General features: G+C 44.7%; 1 protein-coding gene, 1 non-coding gene and 1 pseudogene across 2 annotated transcripts in view; 1 reads left to right on the forward strand and 2 right to left on the reverse strand.

The window, feature by feature from the left end:
* Positions 1 to 26,546, reverse strand: part of Rnf111 (ring finger protein 111) — a 65,151-nt gene that overhangs the window by 12,845 nt on the left and 25,760 nt on the right. The window contains exons 2-8 of the mRNA XM_051156750.1: positions 21,444 to 22,336; positions 17,032 to 17,158; positions 14,420 to 14,583; positions 11,024 to 11,218; positions 5,615 to 5,937; positions 2,634 to 2,883; positions 393 to 711 (exon numbers count right to left, since the gene is read on the reverse strand). Coding sequence (XP_051012707.1) covers positions 393 to 711; positions 2,634 to 2,883; positions 5,615 to 5,937; positions 11,024 to 11,218; positions 14,420 to 14,583; positions 17,032 to 17,158; positions 21,444 to 22,317 — 2,252 coding nt within the window. The 5' untranslated portion in view covers positions 22,318 to 22,336. The remainder of the gene's footprint in view (positions 1 to 392; positions 712 to 2,633; positions 2,884 to 5,614; positions 5,938 to 11,023; positions 11,219 to 14,419; positions 14,584 to 17,031; positions 17,159 to 21,443; positions 22,337 to 26,546) is intronic.
* On the reverse strand, positions 12,959 to 14,215 carry LOC127198682 (heterogeneous nuclear ribonucleoprotein K-like; annotated as a pseudogene).
* On the forward strand, positions 19,274 to 19,380 carry LOC127198847 (U6 spliceosomal RNA). Its single transcript, XR_007831885.1, has one exon. It is a non-coding gene; the product is annotated as a U6 spliceosomal RNA (small nuclear RNA).

Consider the following 26,546-nt stretch of genomic DNA (forward strand, 5'->3'; position numbering starts at 1 on the left):
AGAATGAAGGTTGACACCTTTCTTTGCTTGAAAACACTCCCCTTAGAAGGACACAGTAAGGTTATTTTATGGCTGGTATACAGACCAGCCAGCGGTAGAGCCTTGTCTATTAGGTACAAGGTCACGGATGCAACGCTCAGCATGGCAAGAAAAAATTTTTTTAAGTTTCCTAGTGAGCAGAAGATGTACCAGTCACACCGCTTTTACTGTCTGTTCTATGTTGTCTCCGCATTGCGGTGTGGTGGTATATATCTGTCACCTGAGCACTTGTGGCTAAGGCCAGTCTGGTCTATACAGCAAAACATAGTTTCAAAACATAACACTGCATACTTGAAAGACCAATGGAACATGAAGAAAAGTGAGCACAACTTCCTTAAAACCCTGAGACCTACGTTGGGTGCTGCATCATCCTCCTCCTCTGAACTTCCATCCTCTGCATGACTTCATGAGGGTGCGGCCTCGGGGCTGGGATATGGTGAGCAATTGGCTGGTGAGCAGCAGGAAGGTGCTGAGGGACGGGTGCAGCGGTGGGGGGTGGGGCAGCCGCAGGGTGAGGTGCTGCATGAGAAGACATCTGAGGATGGAAAGCGTGCACAGGGTGCGGAATGACATAATCCACGTGAGGGGGCGGCTGAGGCTGAGCAGGGGCGTTTCCATGAGCATGCGGGCAAGCTGAGGCTTGATGGTGCAGTGGTCTTGTCAAGGAAGCATCTGCAAGAAAAGTGTTTCCGGTCAATACACAACGGCTTCACTTCATTCACAGCATGTACTATGAGGTTGGGCCAAAATTTCTGGAGAAGTCCCTGATAAAAACTGGTAAAGAGGTAACATCCCTGTGTGCTGTTCCCTTCTCACTCTTACACACACTGACCATTTCTACATTAAAATTTGTATAAGAAGGTATGTCAGAAATATCTTAAATAAATACATATAGCTGCTGACAAAACATGCTTCCTAAAGGTTGTAATAATTAATATATTCATATACAAGACACAGGTATACTTTTTCGCCCCGAGATAGGGTTTCTCTGTGTAGCCTTGGCTGTTCTGGACTCACTTTGTAGACCAGGCTGGCCTTGAACTCAGAGATCCTCCTGCCTCTGCCTCCCGAGTGCTGGGATTAAAGGCGTGCGCCACCGCGCCTGGCTCAGGTATACATTATTACCTTCACACAGCCAACCAAATGTTTAATAAAAGATTTTATTTCCAGGCGGGGGAAATGGCTCAGTGATTAAGTGCACTGGCTGCTCTTCCAGAGGTTCTGAGTTTAATTCCCAGCAACCACATGATGGCTCACAACCATCTATAATGAGATCTGGTGCCCGCTTCTGGCATGCAGTCATATGTGCAGGCAGAACTCTGTATACATAACAAGTAAATAAATCCTACAACAAAAACACCCCCAAAAAATAAACAAAAAGCATTGTAGAATGCATATGACACATTTTTATGATAAAGATAAAACTACTTTTAAAAGTCTAAAACATCTATCTTAATTGGACATTTAAGTTGCATGACTTGCCTCACATATGAAAGGGAGGGAGAGGAAGCTGCATACACTAAGGTCTGACTGGAAGGGGCAGACTGCGCGCTACCACCAAGCATGACATGACCACTCACCATGACACCAGCGCTCACACTAACTGGTCAATCTTTGCAAAACAAATTTTTTTCTAAGCATTGTCCAATTCAAAGTTTGCATTTTACGTTGTAATACTGAGACTCTAAATAATTTGTCATTATTTTCATTATTCAAAGTTTGGCCTGATTCCAGGTTTGTCTCCAGAAGTAAAACTTTACTAGAGAAGTGAAAGGGACTCAAGAAGACAAGTAACTGAACACACAACCAAAGAAAAGCAGCGTCCTTACGAACTCAGCCAGTCTACTCCAGCTCAGTTACCACCGTAAGTTGTTGTGTTTCCATTTCATAACTAGCCAAGATTCAAACAAGCACCATGTTAAACAGCCCAAGGCCATTTAATGTTAAAGCGATCTAACGGATCCCAATGTTTTTATAGCTGCCATGTTGGGTTCTGCTGCAGCTGCTGATACCAAGTGACCGCACACCCTTTTCCCCGAATGCCAAGTCACCATTACAGCCCTTTCTCTCTGATGGTTCAGTTCACTCAGGTGTCTTTCAATAAAAGTTGAGAATTTTTGAACAAAATTTCAAAGCCTAGAAATACCATGAAAATTTCACATTTCTTCAGTTACTCCTAAAAACTAAAGCCTAAGTCCTTAAAACGTCCTTGGTTAAGAATACAAGATGCGGGCTGGAGAGATGGCTCGGCGGTTAAGAATGCTGTCTGCTTTTCCAGAAGTCCTGAGTTCAATTCCCAGCAACCACAGGGTGGCTCACATGATGTTGTACTAGGATCTGATGCCCTCTTCTGACATGTAGGTGTACATGCAGATAGAGCACTCATCTACATAAAATAAGTAAAACTTTAAAAACAACAACAACAACAACAAAATAACAGGTGCCACTTAAGAATTCACAGATAGTTGTACAGAAAAATAAGTCCCGTTCTTAAGCAGAATAAAACTTATAAACTCAGATTATTGCAACTCTCTGGGGGATTACGAAGCTCCATTCACACAGTCTAGCTCTCTGCCCACTAAACTCATACTTACAAGGAGGCGGCATGTAATGCCGACATGACGGAAGAGAAGGCTGTGGAGGCGGCTGGGGCTGGGCAACCATGCTTGAGCCATAGCCATCTATTGGCAATGGCTGAGTCGGGGCAGCAGCAGCCTGATGGCCGAAGACTGCAGCCCGGGAAGAAGAGACAGGGCAGCAGGGGTCAAAGGCAGATGCACTATGGAAACCCCCATTTCCATGAGTCCTGAGAGCACTGCTGCTCAGATCGACTGGCAAGGCCTGCTGGATGAAGAACAAGTAGAGCTTACCTTTCTAAAGTTTCACAAAAATATCATTTCTTGTTATGTGACAAAAATATCCCTAGAACTCTCTAGGAAAGAGATCTTCGCCAGCCTGGTCTACAAAGAGATTTTCAGGACAGCCATGGCTGTGACACAGAGAAACCCTATCTGGAACTAAACACCCCCACCAAAAAAAATTTGAACGTTAAGTATAAGATACAGGATAAGCATTTAACTAATATGTTACTGTAACATTTATTTCTCCAGGTTGGAAAGATAGTTCATTGGCTAAAGACACTTGATGCTTTTGCAGAAGACCCAGGTTCAGTTCCCAGCACCCACAGTAGGTAGCTCACGGGTGCAGAGACTTGGGGTGCAGGGGACCTGGCGCCCTCTCCTGGCCTCCCTGAGCACCGGCGTGAATGTGGGGACACAGAGAAGCAGGTGTATACATACACACACCTAGAGTAACGCGGAGAAAACCTGACGCTTAATTTCGCTTACATTACGCACAACTGAGAACAGAAGGCTGGAAGCATACCTGCTATACTCTGAAATTCTAACCAGGACTCAAGGACTCCTGAGACAGGATGTTTACACAGTACTAAAATATTAGAATTATAGTAAAAACCTGTCAAAATTTTCTACATTATTTTATAACAGAAACTCAATTAAAATTCTAACAGTGAGGGAAAAAAGAGCAGGGCATAGCAGCACCCAGCTTTAAGCCCCATACTTATGAAGCAGAGACAGGGGTATCTCTATGAGTTAAGAGGCCAGCCTGATCTTCACAGTGAGTTACAAAGAGTTAACATTTCCTCCCCTCAAAGCATGTGACTTGAAAAGTTCAAAGTAGACAGTAGGGCAACGATAGCCAACAGCAATGAGTATCTCAGAGAAACTACAAGAGTCTTCATGTGGGGCTGGAGATAGCTCAATGGTTATTTTGGGGCCTTTTTGTTTTGTTTTTGTTTTGAAGACAGGGTTTCTCTGTGTAGTCTTGGCTGTCCTGGACTTGCTTTGTAGACCAGGCTGGCCTCGAACTCACAGCAATCCACCTGCCTCTGCCTCCCGAGTGCTGGGATTAAAGGTGTGCGCCACTACCGCCAGGCTGGTTCACTGGTTAAGAGCACTAGATGCTCTTCCAGAGGTCCTGAGTTCAATCCCCAGCAACCACATGGTAGATCACTACCATCTATAATGAGATCTGGTGCCCTTTTCTGGCATCCAGAGACAGAGCACTCATATACATAAAATAAATGAATCTTTAAAAAATAGAAAAGAGCAGGGCGTGGTGGCGCACGCCTTTAATCCCAGCACTCGGGAGGCAGAGGCAGGTGGATTGCTGTGAGTTCGAGGCCAGCCTGGTCTACAAAGTGAGTCCAGGACAGCCAAGGCTACACAGAGAAACCCTGTCTCGAAAAACCAAAAAAAAATAAAAAAAAGAAGAAAAAAGTCTTTATGTTCCCTACATGGAAACGATGACTGTTTGTGATGGGCACAGAGGTTACCCTGTTAATCACCACACCTTATGCACATGTATCAGATTACCAACACTGTGCGCTACACATGGAAAGCCCTGAGTAAGTATCTGGATCTGAAGCAATTATAAAGCAAGAATTGCTTTACTCTTTTCTTTTCTTTCTTTTTTTGTATTGTTAAGTATTTTAAACACATTGTCTTCCAGTTAGATTCAGTATAGTAGCTTTCAAAAGAAAAGTAACAGATTTGGTCTGGTGAGGCTGAAATAAACCTGTCACTCCAGTCCTCATTAAGAGCAGCAAGGCCAGCCTAGCCTACACAGCGAAGATCTCATATTCAACAAAAGTCAGCCGTGGCTAGGTTGACGGGTCAGCATGAGGGCATGTGTGCACCCCTGTAACCGCAGCCCTGGGAAGGCAGAAAAGACAACTCTGGAGTTTATCCCCATTGGCACCAGTCTTTTATCCACAAGACAACTGTGAGCTAAGCCAATGTTTCCTTGAAGGAAGTGGTTCTCAATCTTCCTGATGCTGTGAGGCTCTAACACAGCTTCTCATATTGTGGTGACCCCCAACCATAAAATTGTTTTTGTTGCTACTTTATAATTGTAACTTTGCTGTTAAGAATTGTAACGTAAAGCCGTGGTGGCGCACACCTTTAATCCCAGCACTTGGGAGGCAGAGGCAGGTGGATTGCTGTGAGTTTAAGGCCAGCCTGGTCTACAAAGTGAGTCCAGGAGAGCCAAGGCTACACAGAGAAACCCTGTCCCCCCCCCCTCAAAAAAAGTAATGTAAATACCCATGTTTTCCTTTGGTCTTAGGTGACCCCTGTAAAAGGGTGATCAGCACCCCTCCCTGCCCCAGGTTATGACTCATGGATTGAGACCCACTGTTTTAAGGTGAACACCACTGGCAAAGACAAGTCACCTACTGACTCCAGGCAAAAGAAAACACTGTTCATATCTCTCATCAATCTTCCATGCACCTTGCCAGTTTCCATACCCTTCTTCCCATTGTCATTGTTTGCAATAATTTAAAGTTTCTATAAATCAAGATTAAATTTAAAAATTCATTGCTTTCAAGAATATGGCTTAGTTTATACACAACCTCATTCGGGCAGCACATACACTAAAATACTTCATGGAGGTGTCTACTTCTTTCTGAAGGCAACACCAGTAAAAATTTTTTTAAAAAAATTATGGAAGGAAGGGGAAAAGGGAGAGAGAGGAAATGACTGTAAAGCACACCCACCTGGTCATGGTAGCTGGAACCAGAGCTGCTATTTGCTGCTCCACACGGCGCCTGTACTTGGGGAGGTCTTTCCACAGGGCAAGCAGGGTCATTGAAGGAAGGAGAGACTGGGACTGCTGGGTGGGGAGTATGGTGGTGGTGGTGGTGGTGCTGAAAATGGTGGCCATGCTGCTGAAAACAGCTTGAGTGTGGATGTGCTAATGCATGGTGACTCTGTGATGTCCCTCCGCATGGCGAGTGCTGGGGGCAGCAGGAAGGTAGCCTTGGCATTGCAGGAGGGCCACTTTCAGGGACAGCACTAGATGCGGTTCTCCTCGCCTCATCTTGAAACAGAAACAAACGCAAAGAATAATCAGATACCACTGCACAAAACAAAGTACTGTGTATCAATCTGTAAATAAGAATCTACTGTGATGGTGGACTGGTGAGATTGATCAGTGTAGTACGGGCCTTGCCTCTGAGTCTGACCACCTGACTTAGATCCCTGGGACCTAATAATGGAAGGAGAGAAATCACTACCTCAAACTGTCTTCTGAACTACACACACACACACACACACACACACACACACACACACACACACACACATCAATGTAACTTTTAAAATGAAGAGTGTGATGGTGCCACATGCTTCATACACACAGTGTGTAATACTGTGCAACATTTCTACTATGATTTTTCTGAAAACATAAATTCTGCGGGGAGTTTATATATATTATGATGTATAAATCTGACAAGAGATTATCTTTTCTTAATATTTGTTACCAATAAAGCTTCAAATTTTTCATGTGAACTCTTCCACTCTTTGCTACAAAGAAAATGATCCTCTGAATTCTTGAGCCAGTAATAGCATCACTTTCCTCTACTATAGATAGTCTGCTGGGTATATTCAAGAATACTTGCGGACAGAGCACCCACCTCTGTATCTGGCTAGACCACTATTTGCCAACGCTTTCATTTCCTCTGCTGCCCAAACTCAGATAACACTAATATTTAGACAAAAAATGTGACTAAGGAGAATCTAAGTAACTGCTCTTGTAGTGTGAACAGACACTGCAGGGGTCAATGGGACTGAGGTCCAATTATGGGGCTGAACAGTTTTCCTTTTTATTTTTGTAATAACAATGATTATTATTGGTATTTTATGATGATGATGATGATGATGAAGATGGTGATGTGTTGTTTATGGAGGAGACACATATATGCCATATAGAATCTGTTAGAACGAAGACATGTCTCATCACACTGGGAGAAAATTGCCTGATAACACTGAGTATCACCCCAATGACATTCAAATATGGAAAGCACAATTCAATCATCTACCCAGGCTACAAAAGTGAGCTTTTCTGAGTATCAGTTTAAAAGTGACTCCAAAATGGTCCAGATGGATACATAAACTTTTTAAAAAGATGTATTTATTTATTATTATGTATAAAGTACTCTTTCTGCATGTACATGTAAAGGTCAGAAGAGGGCATCAGATCACATTAAAGATGGCTGTGAGCCACCATGTGGGTGCTGGGAATTGAACTCAGAACCTCTGGAAGAGCAGACAGCATTCTTAACCGCTGCGCCATCTCTCCAGCCCCAGATATAAACTTTAAAACAAGGACAATGATGTAAAGCCACAGAATGACAGCCAACAGCTTCCTGGTGATGGGTGAAAACAACTACAATTATAAAACAGGAGAGCAAAGGCAAGGCCTGAAAGAAGAGAGGCTCAAGATGGTCACCAGATGTACAGCGCATGTCTAGTCAGCCTGAAAGAAGTCAGCAGCACATTACAGAACAGAGGCCAGACAATGAGTGAAAGCACTTGCCACTGAGCCTGAGGACCTGGGCTTAACACCTGGACACCATACCGTGCAGAGACTGCCTTCTCCAAGTTGCCCCATGATCTCCATCCACGCACACCATGGTGTGCTCCTGCGCGTGAACGCACACACACACACTCTAAAAAATAGGTATTTTTAATAGCAGAGAAAGAATGTGTAGTGGAAACCCATAATAAGTACACAGACAACACAGGAGCACCTGTATAGGTACCAGAGCCAAAGACGGCAAGGCAAAGAAGGCAGCACAGGAGCGGGAACGCTGAACGGACAGTCCGGGGTAGCAGCACATCAGGCATTTGGAAAGCACTGCAGCACAAGCAAGCAAAGGCTTATACGAAGGCTAGCCTCAGGGGCTGTAGGAGCACGCGCTGGGTACTTCATTTTCTAACTTCCTTTCCACAGGGGAGGAAAAGCAGTTTTACAAGATCATGGGGTGGAGAGAACTCACAGGACACCAAGGTAAATTACTACCTAAGTCTACTGTGAGGCTCAGCAGCCTGCGGCACTGGCCATCACCTGCACCATGTAGGAATCTGGACATGAGTGTAGTTAGCTGGCTTAAGTGATTTAAGGTTGAAAATCTGTATACAGCTGGGAACACATAAAGTTGAAATGACATTCCCTAAGGTCTTGGAAGCAAAAAGGAAACTTAATTCAATGGCCTTAATTCAGTATGACTGCCTATGCTACTGTTTTTTTTTTTTTTTTAAAGGTTTTTTGAGAAAGGGTTTCTGTGTGTAGTCCTGGCTGTCCTGGACTCATTTTGTACACCAGGCTGGCCTTGAATTCACAGTGATCTGCCTGCCTCTGCTTCTTGAGTGCTGGGATTAAAGATGTGTGCCACCTTGCCTGGCTACCTATGCTATTTTTATCAGGTTTCTGTACAACAATTTGGGCTGGCACAAACATCTGTCTCAAAGATGGCAGGTATAGTCTCATATCAAGAATAAACTTTTAGGGGCTGGAGAGATGGCTCAGAGGTTAAGAGCACTGACTATTCATCCAGAGGTCCTGAGTTCAATTCCCAGCATCGCATGGTGGTTCACAATGATCTATAATGTTTTATGATGTCCCCTTCTGGCCTGTAGGTGTACATGCAGACAGAGCATCGTGTATATAATAATAAATAAGTAAATAAAAATAAAAAAATACATAACACATAACTGGAAGCTTTAAGACGATTATGAAATTTAAGTAGGAACACCACTCGTAATGCTCTCAGGAGAGGAGTATATGAGGAGATGAGATTCTTACCACAAAGATGTTAATGACCCCAATCAAAACATTTAACTTTTGAGGTTTCATCATATATAAAATGGGAAATGCAATGCCAATACTGGTAACAGAAAATCAAATAAAAGGGGCTAGAGCTCAAGGGGTAAGAGATGTGGCTGGAGCTGGGAGTGGTGGCACACGCCTTTAATCCCAGCATTCGGGAGGCAGAGGCAGGAGGATCTCTGTGAGTTCAAGGCCAGCCTGGTCTACAAAGGGAGTCCAGGATGGCCAAGGCTACACAGAGAAACTCTGTCTCGAAAAACCAACAAAACAAAACAATAAAGAGATGTGGCTGGTCTTCCAGGAGGTCCAGGTTCGGTTCCCAACACCAGCACAGCAGCTCACAACTGTCTCTAACTCCAGTTCCAGGAGTTTCTAATGGCTCTTCTTTCTGGCTTCCACGAGAACCAGGTAAACCACGTGGTGACAGGCATACGTGTAAGCACAACACTTGTGCATTTAGAACAAATGGAAACAAATTCCCAAGTCAAGTGCCAAGAAAGAACACACACGCAGTAAGTTAAAGTCCAGTTTGCTTCTGCCACACTTCTTTTCAGAGAACGCATCAGAAGATGCCCATGGGCACTATTCCCATGAATAGTTCTCATTTGTCTTCAGTTTTCCAGAAAATAAAGTCTTTTTTAATCCAGCCATTAAGTTTGCTTAATGTAAATCACAGAGATGTTATCAGAATTAAAAGCAAAAATATTTCAGAACATAAAGTGCTCTCATTAAAAACAGTGATATAAGCTAGGTGTGGAGGCAGGCTGATCTCTGAGTTGGAGGACAGCCTGGTCTACAGAACAAGTCCAGGACAGACAGGACGACACAGAGAAAACTCTGTCTTGAAAAACAACAACAACAACAACAACAAAACAGTGATGTAGTCATTTTATGAGCTCCTGCATCTGTTGTGTGTATCCTTGTTAGTTAGTAAGTCTATCCCTGCATCACCTAAGGTAGTGAGAAAGAGACAGCAATACAACCGCTAACTGAAACATAAGAAATAATGCGATCTCATTAGGCTGGGTATGGCATGTATCTCAGTGACAGAAAACACACTCAGCATGTGAGGCCCTGGGTCCAACACACACTGGTTAGGCAAGGCTTCTTATCTATGATGCCGGAAGAATGAGGGGCAGCATGTGCTGGGGGTGGGTCTGGGGCTATGCACCTAACGCCAGCTACTGGGCCCCACGATCTGCTTGCTGCTCACAGGAGCGCACTCTGACCACACCCATCCTTTTGTGCAAACCCTGCTCCACCTATTTTAAAGTTGATTGGTTAATAAAAATGCTGAAGCATGAGATCTGGCAGAAGAGAAGGGGGTGGGGTTTGAGGGTACAAGAAAGACGGTTCAGGAGAGGAGAAGAATGGATGAATTCCAGAGAAGGTAGTAACACACGTGCCGGGGTCTTGGGTGGGAGGATGATAAATTCATAGTGAGATAACAGATCAGTTAGGTTCTCCTCTCTGCTCTTAAGTGTGAATGAATCATAGTCTCAGGGTATGGTTATTTGGGGAAATTATTGATTAATGAATAGATATGGTTTTAGTAAACATATGACCAAATATTAATTATTAATATTCAACAACAAACAACAAAAGTAGAGAAAATGACTTCATTGAAGTCTTTAAGAGGGAGGAAACCTGGTAGGCCATGAGGGGACCCTGATTAACTTTGTGAGGAGCTGCTCTACCTTCTGCACCCTACCAGTATGTCACTAAAGTTCCAATTTCTCTCCCTATGACCAGTTCTTGTGACTCTGCTTGCTTGTTCTTTTTAAATTATGGGCACCTGTATAGGTGTGAAGTGAGCACGTATCTCACCATGGCTCAACCTCGCTGCACTCATCAACAGTGATGCTGAGAATCCCTGCATGGGGCTCACTGCTCACTGGCCTTTGGAAAGTGTCTGTTCAAATCCTTTGTCTATTTTAAAATTAGGTTGCTATGTTTTTTATTCCAGAATTGTTTATGTGTCCTAGGTTCTAGGACCTTTATCAGATGTGACCTACAAGTATCTTTTCTTGCAAGTATCCATTCTACGGACTGCCTTTCACTTTCTTGATATTTTGATACACAAAAGGTTTAACTCTTCATCAAATCCACCTCAGCTGCCTTCTGCTTTGCTGTCCATGAATTCACTACCAGCCACCTGGTTTTCAAGTTCTTAGTTGAGCTAAAATACTTTAACCACATACAACACATAAAAGTCAAGTACCTCACCATGGAAGAATACACTCTCACCGTCACTGGTGAGAAGGGCAACCCGATATTCCTCAATACGCTTACATACCGCCCACAGAAGACCCGGGCGCGCTATTGCTTGTGAGAGCAGCTGCAGTCTCTGACACTGTGGAAGGCTGGCTGCTGGCCGCAGCTGACGTAGTGTCAGAGGCTTGCTCAGAGGTAGAAGGATTTGAATTGTTAATGGAAGCGCCAGTAGTCTGTGACTCCACTCTAGCAGAGGTGGCTGGTACTACAGTAGGTTCTGTAAGACACAAAACATAAAAACAGGTTGTATTTGAATGAGCAACTTCTTTTCTCCTTTGAGACAATCTTTTGCTATATTTAGCTAGGCTGGACTCAGAATTCCCTCACTATGGCCTATCAAGTGTTGCTTACAGGCACATGCCCCATACCTGGACAGCTTAATGTTACTATAATAACAGCTAAAGAAGTAAGCATGAAGAGCAAACTTCCTATTCAGTAAAGAAAGCTTTCATGAAACTTCACAGCAAAATCAAACCAAATGTCACTGAAAGTTAAGAACTGCATAAAAAACCCAACATGTGCATGTATAATCTAATTAAACAGATGTTTACTACAGAGCGAGTTCCAGGACACAGAAAAAATCCTGACTCAAAAAAAAGTTTTTCAGTAGGACTAGGGGTGTAGTGGTCAAGTATTTACCTAGCAGGCGTGAGGCCCTAGGTTTGATCCCCAATATCAAGAGAAAACAGGTTCCAGTACCTACTAATTTTTCTGGTCTATTTATCACAAAGAAAGAGTGAAAGCAAAGTCCAAGCTCCACTCCTGGGCCACGTTGTTAGACGGCCAAGCCACAAACCGCACTCTCTGGCCAGCATCATCTCCAGCCAGGCTGACCAGGCCAGTGCTTCTTATTTTACCACAGCATGACAACTCTATAAGGTACTAAGCAGGCTCCATGTCCTCGCCAGGAAACTAAGGCAGCGGGTGTTCTACAGAGAACACAGAGGCAAAGAGACCGTGTATAATGCACTCAGTATCACCCTGTACACACAGAGGCAAAGTGATCTGTGTATAATGCACTCAGTTATCACAGAAACCACTACACAACATCAGCTGTAACTCTTAATATTTATGCTAATCCCATTTTCCATGCATTTGTTTTTCAAACCTTTTAAAAAAGATTTATTTATTTATTATTATGTATACAGTGCTCTGCCTGCAGTCCAGAAGTGGGCATCAGATCACATATAGATAGATGGTTATGAGCCTCCATGTGGTTTCTGGGCATTGAACTCAGGACCTTTGGAAGAGGAGTCAGAGCTATCTCTCCAGCCCCTCACACTTTTTATAAATGTAAATAAACATATAGATAGACAGAGTGGTTTTTTTTTTTCAGAGTCACTAAATTTATTTTAAAAATCATAAAACGTTTCTTACAAAGAGCTTTACATCCTGCACACTGCTCTGAACAAATGCCAGGGACATGTGGACTCTGTTACTTTCCTTCCTGTTCCACCACCAATGTTACAGTGACCACAAAGCAAGGTGTCCACAATAATTACACAGGTGAATTTTTTTTCTTTAAAAAAAAAAAAAAAAAAAACGAAAAAGAAAAAGAAAATAGACTCACTCTGCTGCTGTTTCAAAATTTCAATGTTTGTTTTTAAACGCCCTCCTCTCAACCCTGTTTGTAAGGAACTAAAACATTACATCTGATGGACAGCAAAGATTCCACTACACCTCAAATGCACACCACCTCTGAAGCAGAGGAATGCTGGCTTTCCCCCCAGAGCTGAGGACTGAACCCAGGGCCTTGTGCTTGCTAGGGAAGTCCTCTACCACTGAGCTAAACCCAAACCCTAACCCCGAATGTTGGCTTTTTAAACAGAAGCAGATTTTAAAAAAAAGAAAAGAAAAAGAAAAGAAAAGATGCAGGGTCCCTTCAGTTCTTCACGAGGCTCAGAAAGCCTTTCCAGAATACTGTTCTGCAGCAAATACTGTGCGTTCTGTGTCTGGTCATGGTAATAATCCAATCTTCAGATCCTTCTACAAGGTTGATCAATTTTGATTGATGCTATTGACTCATGACAGATTTGTTTAATACGCTGACCATCTTTGCCAATAATAGATCCAGCCAAATCTTTGGGAATAGTTACTTGTGTGGTAATAGTAGGTCCGCCAAGATCACCATCATCCGAGCCGTGGCCCCTGCTAGGAACGATCCTATTCAGAGCCCCCTGTGGTTCAGAAGCCAACTGCCATTCTGATGGCTCCATGTGTCAACAGCAGGGCCCCAGGTTTCATCGGCACTGAACCCAACCGTCTCCAGACCTTCCTCCTCTGTCATAAGCCGTTAGATCTTCCACTCTGGGTGGTGATGGTGGAGGAGGAGGAAGAGGAAGATTCCTGGCTTTGCTGCAACCCGGCCACCTCAGCCAGGAGGGGGTGGAGACGGTCCTCAACAAGGGCTCATGTCATAGTCTCCTCTAGAAGGAGGCATGGGACGCCCACCCGACCAGGAGGCATTCTCTCAAAACCACTTCTTCCCGGCATGGGAAACCCCACAGGCCGTCCCCGTCAGTCATCAAACATCACGTAAAACCACCATAATCATAGGTTTCATTGCAGGGATCACAGGGCTGTGCAGGCTCCCTGGTGGGAGACTCGGGCTATAAGGTCAAGGATGGCCTGGACGCATTCTGCCGACCTGTCGGGTTTTCCTCCAGTGAGAACAATGGAGCCAGTAGAATGAGGGCAGCACTCCTGGGAAGCTCGATTGTTGTCTGAGTGTTTTCTCCAAGTTCTCTGGTTTTAGCACCTTTAACACAAATTCCTCCTACCAGGCTTTGATGAATCAACAGTCACTTCCTTTATAATGTTGGTAATTTAAGCATTCCACAGCACCAGGTTCGAGTGGGAGCTGGCTAGTTGTAGTGCGTGGTGGCAACTGCAGGCCTCTTCCAAGGTATGGATGATTTTCTTCATGATTTCCCCAACAGCAGCACTGACACTCGGTGTGTGCTCGGGGCCACTGCTGTCTGGGGCTGAAACACTGGCACTGTGGTTTGTTCTTCGAGCCTTATATTCTTGCCTCCTTTTCCAATCACTGCTCCAGCATTCTTGCTCTAAAGCAAAATGCGCAATTCAACCATCTCATCAGTATCTCTAGACCCTTGAAAGGCTTGTTCCTCTCCCGTATCTTCTGCAGAGAGTTTACCAAATCCACCACTGCTTTCCATGTGGAGAAGGTTTCTTCTGGTTGTTTGGTCTCCATTTTCTTGAATTAAATGAATGTACCAATCACGTGAGTCTGCCATTGCCTCCAGATAGATCGATTTTAAGAATAATACTTATCAATACCTTCCAGTAAAAATTAAATTATGAGCAAGGTAAATTTCAAACATCTGATCATAAAATGGCCGTTTAAGATATTTTATCAAATTCTCTTTATAACCCAACAGCTACAATTCCGACTTACCATCTTCATCAACAGTCAGGTCCACAACTTCTGCTGCGCTCTGCCTCAGGGGTTGGATGACAGTAGAGACCCTACTGCGGTTTCGAGGCTCCTGTGGCCGCCCTGTGTGTGAACTTGATCCTTGGCTCCAATGAGATCTGGCGTGCCCAAGGGTTGAACGAGACCTTAAATGATGTCAGCATCAAGTTAGTAAATATAACTGAAGGATGGATTATTTTTTTCAGTCACTCTAAAACTCCACAAGCTTTTCTTATAAAGCACTTTACGCATGCGAGACTTCTCCCAAGGAGCAGCCACCGTCAGACTAAGAACACCACCAAGTGCAATGTCAAGCAGCCAGCAGCCAGCGTGGACAAGGCGCTGTCACAGCAGGCAGCCAGCAGGCAGCGTGGACAAGGCGCTGCCACGGCAGGCAGCAGCCAGCGTGGACAAGGCGCTGCCACGGCAGGCAGCCAGCAGCCAGCGTGGACAAGGCGCTGTCACGGCAGGCAGCCAGCAGCCAGCGTGGACAAGGCGCTGCCACGGCAGGCAGCCAGCAGCCAGCGTGGACAAGGCGCTGCCACGGCAGGCAGCCAGCAGCCAGCGTGGACAAGGCGCTGCCACGGCAGCCACTCCCTATGCAAAGGCAGGAGGACTGCTCGGCAGGCGTTGTTTTGGAAATTCATTTGGAGTGTAAGTATTCCCGTACACTGTGAGGTAATATGCCAAGTTCTTCACTATAATAAAGGAACACATATACAAATCCCAAGTAAGACACATGGTCTTGTTCATATAATCATGTCCCAGGCTAGGTTTGTAGAATTTAACTTTAGCAGCTCTGTGCCAAGCCAAGCTTCTGGTCCTATCCTAAGACAATACACAAAGTGCAGACACAGCAGAGAGAGCCTGGGCTGACAGAGATGGGGAGACTATCTAGTGCATGAGCCCCTCAGCAGTACAAAGCACCAGCTGCTTGCACTACTTCAAGCAGAGCCTTACACACTGTAAGCACGGGGACTTAGATGTTTAAGGATTCGTAACAGTGATGGGAGAGTACCTAGGGATAGTACGCTAATATTCTTAGCCTACCCAAGGCTTCAGGAGAGCAACTAAATCCGTTTTTGAAAAATGAGGCAAATCAATCACAAGTTGTTATGTGGTTTGTGTTTTCTGTCTGCTCAGACTAAGTTTAAGACTATAAGTTTGTCATCAGCATCTGTGGCAAATGTGAGGCAGATCCACTAATATGCAAAGTTAGCAGGGTTGTCACCATTAAGAAAAAAAATTCCTAAATTCAAAGTGGGCTGAACTGTCCTTAACAATGCTAGAGCCCAAGAGTTTAAAAAGGAAATCAAAACCTGAAATTCTGAAGACAGAAAGGAAACTCCTAAAAGAATGCTAGCCAAAGAAAGACAATACATACGAGAAAGCATTGCACATCATGAGCCATCACTGTGAACAAATCTAAGACAAAAAATACTTTTTTATGAGGACAAATATATCTCCATTAAAATTTCCTAAGAAAGAGCTAGAGAAATGGCTCACTGGTTAAGAACACTTACTGTTCCCACAGACGATCATAGTTTGGTTACCAGCACCCTTATCAGGTGACTCACAACTGTGACTCCAGTCCCAAAGGAATTGGCATCCTCTTCTGGCCTCTGTGAGTATCTACACTAAAGCGTACATACTCATGCACAGACAGACAGACAGAGACACACACACACACACACACACACACACACACTCTCTCTCTCTTGGAGTTAAAAGAATTCATTGTTCTTGTAGAGGATGCTGACTCCATTCCCAGCATCCACAGCGAGTGGCTCACAGCCAACAGCACTCCACAGTTCTAGGGCGCCCAACATCCTCTCCTGATTAGTGTGGGCACCAGGCACACATATAATGCATCTAAATATATAGAGGAAATAGACAAACCTAAACCTAAAAAATAAAAATAACCTAAATTAGCTGGGTAGTGGTGGCACATGCCTTTAGTCTGAGCACTTGGGAGACAGAGGCAGGCAGATCTCTTGAGTTCAAGCCCCTCTAGTCTACAGAGTGAGTTCTAGAACAGCCAGTGCTACAGGACGGCCTGCCTTGGAGGCAGGGCTAAATTAAAAAAGAAAAAAAGAAAAAAAAAAAAAATCTTAAGGAAAAGCTCCTGATAAGCCCAAAGCCTACAGTCAGTATGGGGTCTGTCTGTCTGTCTTCTCTGGGAAGCTGTCACTATCAAGCAGCTCGGCTGTGCTTTGTGTGAAAGCCTCACAGGTTACTCCACCTCCAGAACTTCAAAGTCCACAAATTCTACATATTACAAATTAAAACCCATTTTTAAAAATATTAAGTATAGGGCTGAAGAGATGGCTCAGCCGTTAAAGACTAGGCTCACAACCAAAGATATTAAGTAAGACAGCTGTTTATTTAGGGCAAATGGGGTGAGGATAAAAATACTGCTTTCCCTCTAGCCCTACTATCTGGGGTTGCAACAGTGAGTTCTCCTGTCCCCAGGGTGAATCTAAGGTAGCCTGGCTCTAAAACCACAGCTTTCATAAAGTCATTACCAAGCAGGGCTCTGGAGGCAGACAGCAACAGAAGCATGTCCAGAGCACGACTAAGAACTAAAATCTCACCGGTAGCTTTCTCCAACTGTAACAATCTCCACTTCACTGTCGGTTGAGGTAACATTAATTTCTTCATTGGCAGTGACCTGGGGAGTGAAGGAAGCTTCTATCACCACAACATCTTCATCAATACTTCCTGGAAACAAAGAAGGAAACCCTTTTAAAAGGCATGTGTAGGCTAACTCCTAGGCCAAACTTTTCATCTTGACTTTGAAGAGTATTAAAATAATATGAAAACAATGGACAGCTATACAGCATCTCTTTGTTGTTGTTGTTAAAAGCCAACAGATGAGCCTAAAGCTAAGAATCCAAGCTGCTAAAACCTCAGAATGTTAAGTGAAGGGGGGACGGCAGGAAAAGGAATGGAGGAGGCTGGCAGCGGAGGGTGCCCTGCGTGGGAGGCTGGCTGCGGAGGGTGACCCACATGGGAGGCTGGCTGCGGGGGTGACCCGCGTGGGAGGCTGGCTGCGGAGGGTGCCCCGCGTGGGAGGCTGGCTGCGGAGGGTGCCCCGCGTGGGAGGCTGGCTGCGGAGGGTGCCCCGCGTGGGAGGCTGGCAGTGGAGGGTGCCCTGCATGGGAGGCTGGCTGCGGAGGGTGCCCTGCGTGGGAGGCTGGCTGTGGAGGGTGCTCTGCGTGAAAGGCTAGCTGTGGAGAGTGCTCTGCGTGAAAGGCTGGCAGTGGAGGGTGCCCTGCGTGGGAGGCTGGCTGCGGAGGGTGCCCTGAGTGGGAAAGCGGGAGGGGTGGCTATAATGGCCATGAGCCCTGGAACTGAACCCTCACTCCAGGAGCTCTCGCTGGGTATGACGTGTCTTCTAAAGCTCTGAAGGTCGCCCTCAGGAAGCTGTGTAGGACACTGTACACGGCAGCAAGGATGAACTCACAGGTGGGAAAAGGTTCACTTCTCACCTCATGAGTGTGAGAAACTTCCTCCACATAGTTATAGTTTTTTACCTAGCACCTATACTGGTAGGCAATTAGAATTAAGGCAGATGGTGGTTTGTTTGTTTTGATTTTTTGAGACAGGGTTTCTCTGTGTAGCCTTGGCTGTCCTGGACTTACTTTGTAGATCAGGCTGGCCTCAAACTCACAGAGATCCGCCTGTCTCTGCCTCCCAAGTGCTAGGATTAAAGGTGTGCGCCACCACATCCTGCTCAGATGGTGTTTTATTGTTAATACTGAAAAATGGAGTGTTGCTTTTTAAGAGCTACAGTGACTGTAGGTAAGCTCCTTTGCACTGGTGAGTAGGGTCCCACTGCTGTGAAATAATCTCCAGAAGCTCATCCTGCAAATGAAAGGCATCTCACCTTTCCCTCCCAGCACCCCGCTATCCCCAGGCTGCTGTTTTCTAAGAACCTGTCTGTGTCAGATGACTCACATAATTAAAATGGCATAGTATTCTGACACTTTGTGATTGCTTATTTTACTTTAAAATATCCAACAGAAGGCTGGAGAGATGTCTTTGAGGTTAAGTTGGAGGTTATGATTAAGGCTGCTCTTTCAGAGGTCCTGAGTTCAATTCCCATCAACCATGGCTAATGACCATCTATAATGAGATCTGGTGCCTTCTTCTGGCCTGAAGGCATATATGCAGGCAGAATACTGAACACATATTTAATGAAAGATCTTTAAAACATCCAGCATAAATCAGGAAGCACATACACAGAAAATTTTACACAACTGTTCATGACAACATATTCACAGCAGGCAAATATGACAGTTCAAATGTCTTTCTTCCTCCTCCTCCTCTTCTTCCCTCCCCCTTTGACTTTGTGCTAGCTAAGTCAAAGACAGCACAAAGGAAGAGCCACACATTATGGTTCATTTATACAAAACACCCAAATGAGGCAAACCAGATTCAGCAAACAGATCAAAGGCTGCATGAGGCTGAGGAGAGAAGCAGATACAGAAAGTGAAAAAACAAAACAAAAACTCCCCGGGAGGCAGGTTTCAGAAATGTTCTAAATTATACTGTGGTCACAGTTTTACTGTTTAAGACTAAAAGTAAAAAACAAAAATTGGACCTCTAAATAAATTGACATGTAAAGTATACCCCAATAAAGCAAAGCCACTAAACATGCAGGCCTCTCTCTACATGACACAAAACTTACAGTCCTCTACAGATGTCAATTCTCCCTAATTTAATCTGTATAAAATCCCAAGAAAAATAAAATCCCCAGATAAGCAAATTGATTATAAAAGATATTTCAAAGTATAAGCAAAAACAGAGAAAATTATAAAGATTCTATAATCAGTGCCCACTTCGGCAGCACGTATACTAAAATTGGAACGATACAGAGAAGATTAGCATGGCCCCTGCGCAAGGATGACATGCAGATTCCTGAAGCGTTCCATATTTTTTGATTGCAGAAAAAAAAAAAAAAAAAAAGATTCTATAATCAAAGTGTGCTCTTCTGCAGGAATACACAGACGAAAGAGACACTAAAACTCCTACCAAAAGGGCTGGGGAGATGGCTCTGCAGGCACAGGTACTTTGCTACCAACACTGCTGTGCTGTTCTGAGTCCTCTCACTAGGACCCAGACAGGGAAAGAGAACCAACTCCCACAAGCTGTTCTTTGACCCTGACACATACAGCCAACCACCTCCATACATACAGTAATAATGTATAATTTTTTTTAATTCCAATAGTAAATCCAAATGCATACAGAATTTAACATGTGACAAAGGTGGCATCTCAAATCCACAGCAGGGAAATGTTAATGGGTGATTTGGGAACAACTGAACAGCCACATGAATTCAGATCCCCTGAACCTATGTGAAACGTTGAGTGCAGCAGTGCCTATCACCAGTACTGGGGGAATTGTGGACGCAAATGGATACTTGGTGCTCAACGGCCAGCTAGCCTAGCCAAATAATAAGCTGCAGGTTCAGTAAGAGACCAACTCTTGAGCCAGGTATGGTGGCACACGCCTGTAATTCCAGCACTCCAGAGGCAGAGGCAGGTGGATCTCTTTGAGTTCAAGGCCAGCCTGGTCTACATAGCGAATAGAGGACAGCCAAGGCTACACAAGGAAATCCTGTCTTGGGAGGAAAAAAAAAGAGAGAGAAAGAGAGAGAGACACCAACTCTTTCCAAATAAAATAAATAAAGGTTAAAAATATAATAAAATAAGAGCAACCAAGAAGAGATACTCAATTGTATGCACACCTAGATGTAAGTGTACACTATGCCAAGTACATGTAACTAACACACACACACACACACCCACACACACAGAGAGAGAGGTAATAAGAAAGTCTCATATCCATAACTAACTGGGAACTCCAAGGTTTTAGTGGTATAAAACAATAAGCATAAAAAGTAAATTAAGGATGGAAAGAAGGCTCAGAGGTTAAGAGCACTGTCTGCTCTACCAGAGGTCCTGAGTTCAATTCTCAGCAACCACATGGTGGCTCACAACCATCTATAATGTCCTCTTCTGGCCTGCAGGTTGTACGTGCAGATAGAACACTTGTATACATAAAATAAATAGTTAAAAATTAATGAGGGGCTGAAGAAGTGGCTCAGTGGCCTTACAAAGGACCTGTATCCTCCAGCACCAACATGGCAGCTCACAGGGACCTGTATCCTCCAGCACCAACATGGCAGCTCACAACAGTCTTCTAGGAGATCCAATTCCATTTCCCAGCCTCTGCAGACACACACACACACACACACACACACACACACACACACACAGTGCACAACATATATGCAAGTAAAACATAACAATAAATGAGATAGTTGTCTAGAAAAATTAAAATGAACAAAAATACCAAGTAAACCAGTGGGTCAGGTAAAGCTCATTAAACAAGCACAGGAATCAACACTAAAGCCAAGCACTAAGAAGCTAAAATGCAGAGCTCGGCTAGGCAGTGTGGCGCACGCCTTTAATCCCAGCACTTGGGAGGCAGAGGCAGGCGGATCTCCGTGAGTTTGAGGCTGGACTGGAGTACAGAGGGAGTTCCAGGACAGCCAGAGCTCAGAGAAATACTGTCTTGAGAAAAACAAACAAACAGATCAAGAGCTCAAGGCAGCCACAATAAGGAGACTGGAGGGGAGGGAAGGGGACAGTAAAAAGTAAGATTAGGCAGACTTTTACAGTGATTATAAATGTCCTTAATAGGATCAAACATGCGGAAAATCATTGTTACCTGTAAAAATAAGCACAAAAGTGAAGTATATTGAGAGTACTGAAAGAAAAAACATGGGCTACAAATCAACTCATTTAAAAGTTAAACTAGTTATGTGCCAGACATTGTGGCACAACCTGGAAGCAGAAACAAGTGGGTCTCTGGGAGTTCAAGGTCAACCTGGTCTACATAGTAAGTCCCAGGCCAGCCAGAACTATACAATGAAACCCCGCCTCATATGTTGTCACCATTGCTGTAGTAGTACTTACAAAACAACCTATGCACACACCTGAGGGGGCAGCAGGGTTGCCGGGGTTCTCACTGGCAGACGCACACAGGTCCTCTTCCCCATCCGTGGAGGAGCTGGCGGAGGAGTCGCTGCTGAGGTCCTGCTCACTGGAGCTGCTGGAGCTGGGGAGAAGCGCGTACTTCCTCTGGGCCAGGACCTGGCGCTTCTTCCTCTGCACCAGCAGCCTCTCCTTCTGCTTCTGTGTCCTCTGTGAGGAGCTGCTCTTCACTAGCCGCTTTCTGCATGGTAGTCTCCTCAGCGTGCTCCCGTGAAAACAAGGTCTTTTCATCAACAAGCCTGACACGGACTCTGCCTCGGTGCGAGGCCACTTTTGGGAGCGTGCACTCTGCCCTCTGTTTTTAGCACTCAGAACAGGCTGGGAATGTCTCACTGAGACTTCCTTATCTTCATCTGAAGTCACAGTATCAGAGTCTCCAAAATGGAGACTAGAGGAGGGAGACGACAGACAGTCACTGAAGGAAGAGTTCTCCTCATCGCTCGGTGTCTCTAGGTGCTGCCGCAGCCCTAGGATTCCCTGATTTTCTTTGACGCAATTCTGCACATAGGAGGGGCCAGCCTGCTGGCTTTTGCGCTTTTTCCTCACAGCGCTGGTTTTCTCTTGTTCTTGCTGGTTGCCATTCATGTCCTTCTCTTGTTTCTGAGACTCATCACACAGGTGAGCGAACTCACTCCCCACTTTGCTGCTGATCATCCCCACGTCTGCAGGGAAGCTCTTGGTGGCCCCTAGGGGCTGTGAGTGCAGAAGGACCCCCTTCAGACTCTCCTGTGCTGTGGGCGCGTCAGCAGGAGTCCCACTCTTCATAGCCACTTTTAGGGTGTAGAGCTCGTTGTATTCAGGAGTCCATTGAGACATGGGAAACTTTAGGGAAGGCCTAGGAGACAAAGCCAGACATTTAAAAGACTCAGTATATCTGTGCTACACAAGCGACTAAAGCCTTCAGCAGCCACAATGGGACTGTCCTTCCCTTTGAGGACAGTGTGACCGCACAGAGCCAGCCATGTGACTGTTCACACCCAACACTCTTCTAAGGACACCTGTTTCTACTCCACAGAAATGCTAACCAGCCCACAAGTCCTCACGACTTCTAGTAACCAAATAGATGGACCTTACAGTATCCCTGCTAGCTTTCACAATATAGCATATTTGGTCGAAAGCAAACATTTCATTTAAAGTTTACTTCATTACACCAGAGGAGAATTAAAATTCAAGACTCTATCATCTGCCTCAGCAGTCCCCTCACTGGGTACAGTCAAAAGAAACCAGTTTACGGAAGTCATTCCAGCACCCCCAAGTTTACTGCAGCATCACCCACAACAGCCGAATGACAGGATGAAGACAATGCAGTCAGTAGATACACAATGGAATGCCAATCACACACAAAAAAGAATGAAATCCAGCTGGGCGCGGCGGTGCACACTTGTAATCCCAGCACTCTGGAGGAAGAGGCAGCGGGTCTCTACAAAGCAAGTCCAGGATAGCCAGGGCTACACAGAGAAGTCCTTCTCTGAAAAGACTGGAGGAGGAGGAGGAGCAAAGAAGGAAGAAAGAATGAAGAAAAAAGAAGAGAAACCCACAACATCCTGAATGATAAATCATTACACTGAGTGAAATAGGGCAGTCGGAAAAGCAAGGCCTCGTGGCCTTATTCACATGTGTGATCAACTAAACTTAACTCACAGAAGCTGAGAACAGAGGCTGGAGGACGGGGTGGCGGGTAGGCAAGGCTGGTCAATAGCTGCTACTTACAGCTACATGTAAATAGCAAGTTTTGGGTGATGCTGGAAATGATTCCAGATGATGCTCTGCTGTGTGTTTCAGACAGCTAGCGAAGGCTGTCTGTGGAGGCACATGTTAACCTGACAGAAACATCACACTGTGTACATACTTATAAGACATCCATGGCACTGAAAAATATTACAATATTTAAGTTTTATGTATCATTTAAACTATAAAACTAAAATTAGGGAGGCTGCACTCCTCCCAAAAATATACAAGCAGTCAATGGATGCTAGGGGGGAAGGGAGGCATTTTCTTCTCCAGTGTAGCCACTGATAAAATTGACCATGTTCCTATAAATAATCCCTTGTTCATGCTCCTGTTAGCAACCCTAACGAAGCTCTAGCTCACCACCAACAGAGATGTGAAAACAAATGGGCTACAGTGGAAGTTTTGGGTTTTTTTTTTTTAAATATATTCATTTATTTATTTATTTTAGTATATACTGTTTTGCTTGTATGTATGCCTACACACCAAAAGAGGGCACCAGATCTCATTATAGATGGCTGTGAGCCACCATGTGGTTGCTGGGAATTGAACTCAGGACCTTTGGAAGAGTAGTCAGTGCTCTTAACCTCTGAGCCATCTCTCCAGCCCAAGTTTTGGTTTCTTTAAAAACTCAAGTTATGGCCGGGCATGTTGGCGCACACCTTTAATCCCAGCACTTGGGAGGCAAGGATAGGCGGATCTCTGTAAGACCAGCCTGGTCCACAAAGCAAGTCCAGGACAATCAGGGCAACACAGAGAAATCCTGTCGGGGGCACGGGGAAGAGACAGGGCTCACTTATGCTATGTAAACACATTATATATGTTTTTGTTTTAATTCCAAGTGTGGAATTTGGCACTGCTTTTTTCTCTGTGTAGCCTTGGCTGTCTAGGATCTCCCTTCATAGACTAGGCTGCCCTCAAACTCACACCCATCCACATACCCAGGCAAGCCACCATGCCTAGCTCATGGGGCTGCTTCTAGCTTGTTCACAATAGCAAACCATCTGTCTCATGCAGGATCTGAGAAGGGCTCTTTGCCAGTTGCAGATAAGTTTTTAATTCTGAGGACTCTGGAGAGGAAATAAATTGCAGAGCCAGAAAGAGAACAGGAACGCCTAGAAAGAAAGAAAAAGGTTACTGGTGCTCACCCTGCTGTTCCTGGTTGCTGCTGACACAGTCTGAAAATAAGAAGTTAGAGATAGGGCTGGAGAGATGGCTCAGAGGTTAAGAGCACTGACTGCTCTTCCAGAAGTCCTGAGTTCAATTCCCAGCAACCACGTGGTGGCTCACAGCCATCTATAGTGAGATCTGGTGCCCTCTGCTGGCAGGCAGGTGCAAATGCAGACAGCACTGTACATAATAGTGAATAAATAAATCCTTATAAAAAGGAAGAGAGGTTGGAGACGTCCTAAAACGAAGACTGGGCTTTCCTCCAAGGGACCCAATGACACCGACCAGCGGGAAGACGCAAAGGAGAAGGACACTTCCTCTCCCCACTAACCTTCGCTCATTTCTACCTGGTGTTGGGGGTTCGAAAGGTATTAGGAGGGACCTGGGGTAGAGAGGAAAGAGATAAGAAATCCCAATACAATAAAATAGATTTAAAAAAAAACACACACGTACTGAGGTCTACTCGGTGTTGCAGGATATTTGATCACACTGTAAACCTCAATACTGTGTTATCTACTGTGGGGGGGGGGGGGCTGCTTTTAGTTTTGGTGTGGCTCACCCTTAGTACACACCTTTAATCCAAGAGCTTTATGCTTGAAATTTGTAAACAAGATTAAATAAAGCCAACCATAAGTCAAGAGGTAGAGCAAGAAACCAGTTTATAGGAAATGAACATAGGTTTATTAAGAAAAGCATTGAGAGGAAGAGAAAGTCAGGAGGACAGGGAGAGGAAAATGAACAGAAATAGAAGAGAGGGACTTTCAGTTCAGGGAGTGAGACGTCCTTCCCTCTGGGAACCCACTGAGGAGGAAGGTCAGCTGGGTGCTGCCTCTGCCGCTCTGGGAGAGCAGGCTTTCACCCCAGTGACCATCTTCATTGGTAAAAGTGACCAATTGAAATCTTGTTAAAACAACAACTTAGAAGAAAGGGATCAGTGGGAGTGAGAGGGATGTGAGAGGGACATGAGAGGGGAAATAGAAGTGAATATGATCAAAATACCTGGATAAAAATATCTTAACAAAAGCCATCTTGTATATAATTAATACATGCTAGTAAAAGCTTTAAAAACTGAATGTAATTTAAGTTCTAAGGAAAAAATGTAATAGAACTGTCGAGGGCTGGAGAGATGGCTCAGAGGTTAAGAGCACTGTCTGCTCTTCCAGGGATCGTGAGTTCAATTCCCAGCAACCACATGGTGGCTCACAACCATCTATAATGAGATATGTGGCCCTCTTCTGGTGCACAGGGTACATGCAGGCAGAACACTGTATACATAGTAAATAAATCTCTAAAAGAAAAAAGAAAGGCCAAGTGTAATTACACACTTTGGAGACTGAATCAGGAGTACTGCAATGGATTCCTGCCCAGCCCTACCCGCCCTCTAAAAAAGAACTCCAAAGACCGGGTTGTCACCATGTGTTGTAGAATATTGCTTCAGGGTGTAGCATGGTCACTGCCCTCTTCAACTGTCAGCAGATCTGAATGCCAGCAGACCTATACAAGACTGGGCCATCAACTTTACCTCACCAAAGCAAAGAGGCTCATGAGGTCTACCTCTCCCCAAGAATTTACAGAAAACCCCTGCCCCATCCCCAGGATTTGCAGGTTATTAACAGCCGCTGGGGGCTGGGGAGCTTATAAGGTCACATCTTTCTCCATGAGCTGACAGGAATTAACTGTTGCTGGGAGACAAACTGCTTCTACAGTGTAGGCACCTGCTCACTCGAAACCCCAGCTACCCACCACTGGTTCACCAAGCCACAGCTGAACTGGTTGCTTCTGTCACTGGTGCCCACTGGGTAAAGAGACATCTGTTCATTTATCTTCAGAAAAAAGATTCATGCCTTCCCTTTGATACAACATGTCTACGTTCTTTAATAAATACTGCACATTTAGATGGTTTTACAGTAAATAATTAACTAATGGAAATACAGCTTCCTTTTCCTATGACTCTGTCTATTCTTCTAATGTCGCTTGACATTTAGTGTCAGTACCGAACACCTAGAGCAAGGACTAGTTTGCTAATGGTTACTGTTAAACCAACAACACAGCAGAAAATAAAACCAAACTTCCCACAACTGCTTAAATCACTGCACATCTGAAACTGAACTGCTGACCAAGAGAACTTAATTTACAGCATCAGCACC

This window comes from Acomys russatus, chromosome 14 (assembly GCF_903995435.1).
Source record: "Acomys russatus chromosome 14, mAcoRus1.1, whole genome shotgun sequence".
Taxonomy (NCBI): Eukaryota; Metazoa; Chordata; class Mammalia; order Rodentia; family Muridae; genus Acomys; species Acomys russatus.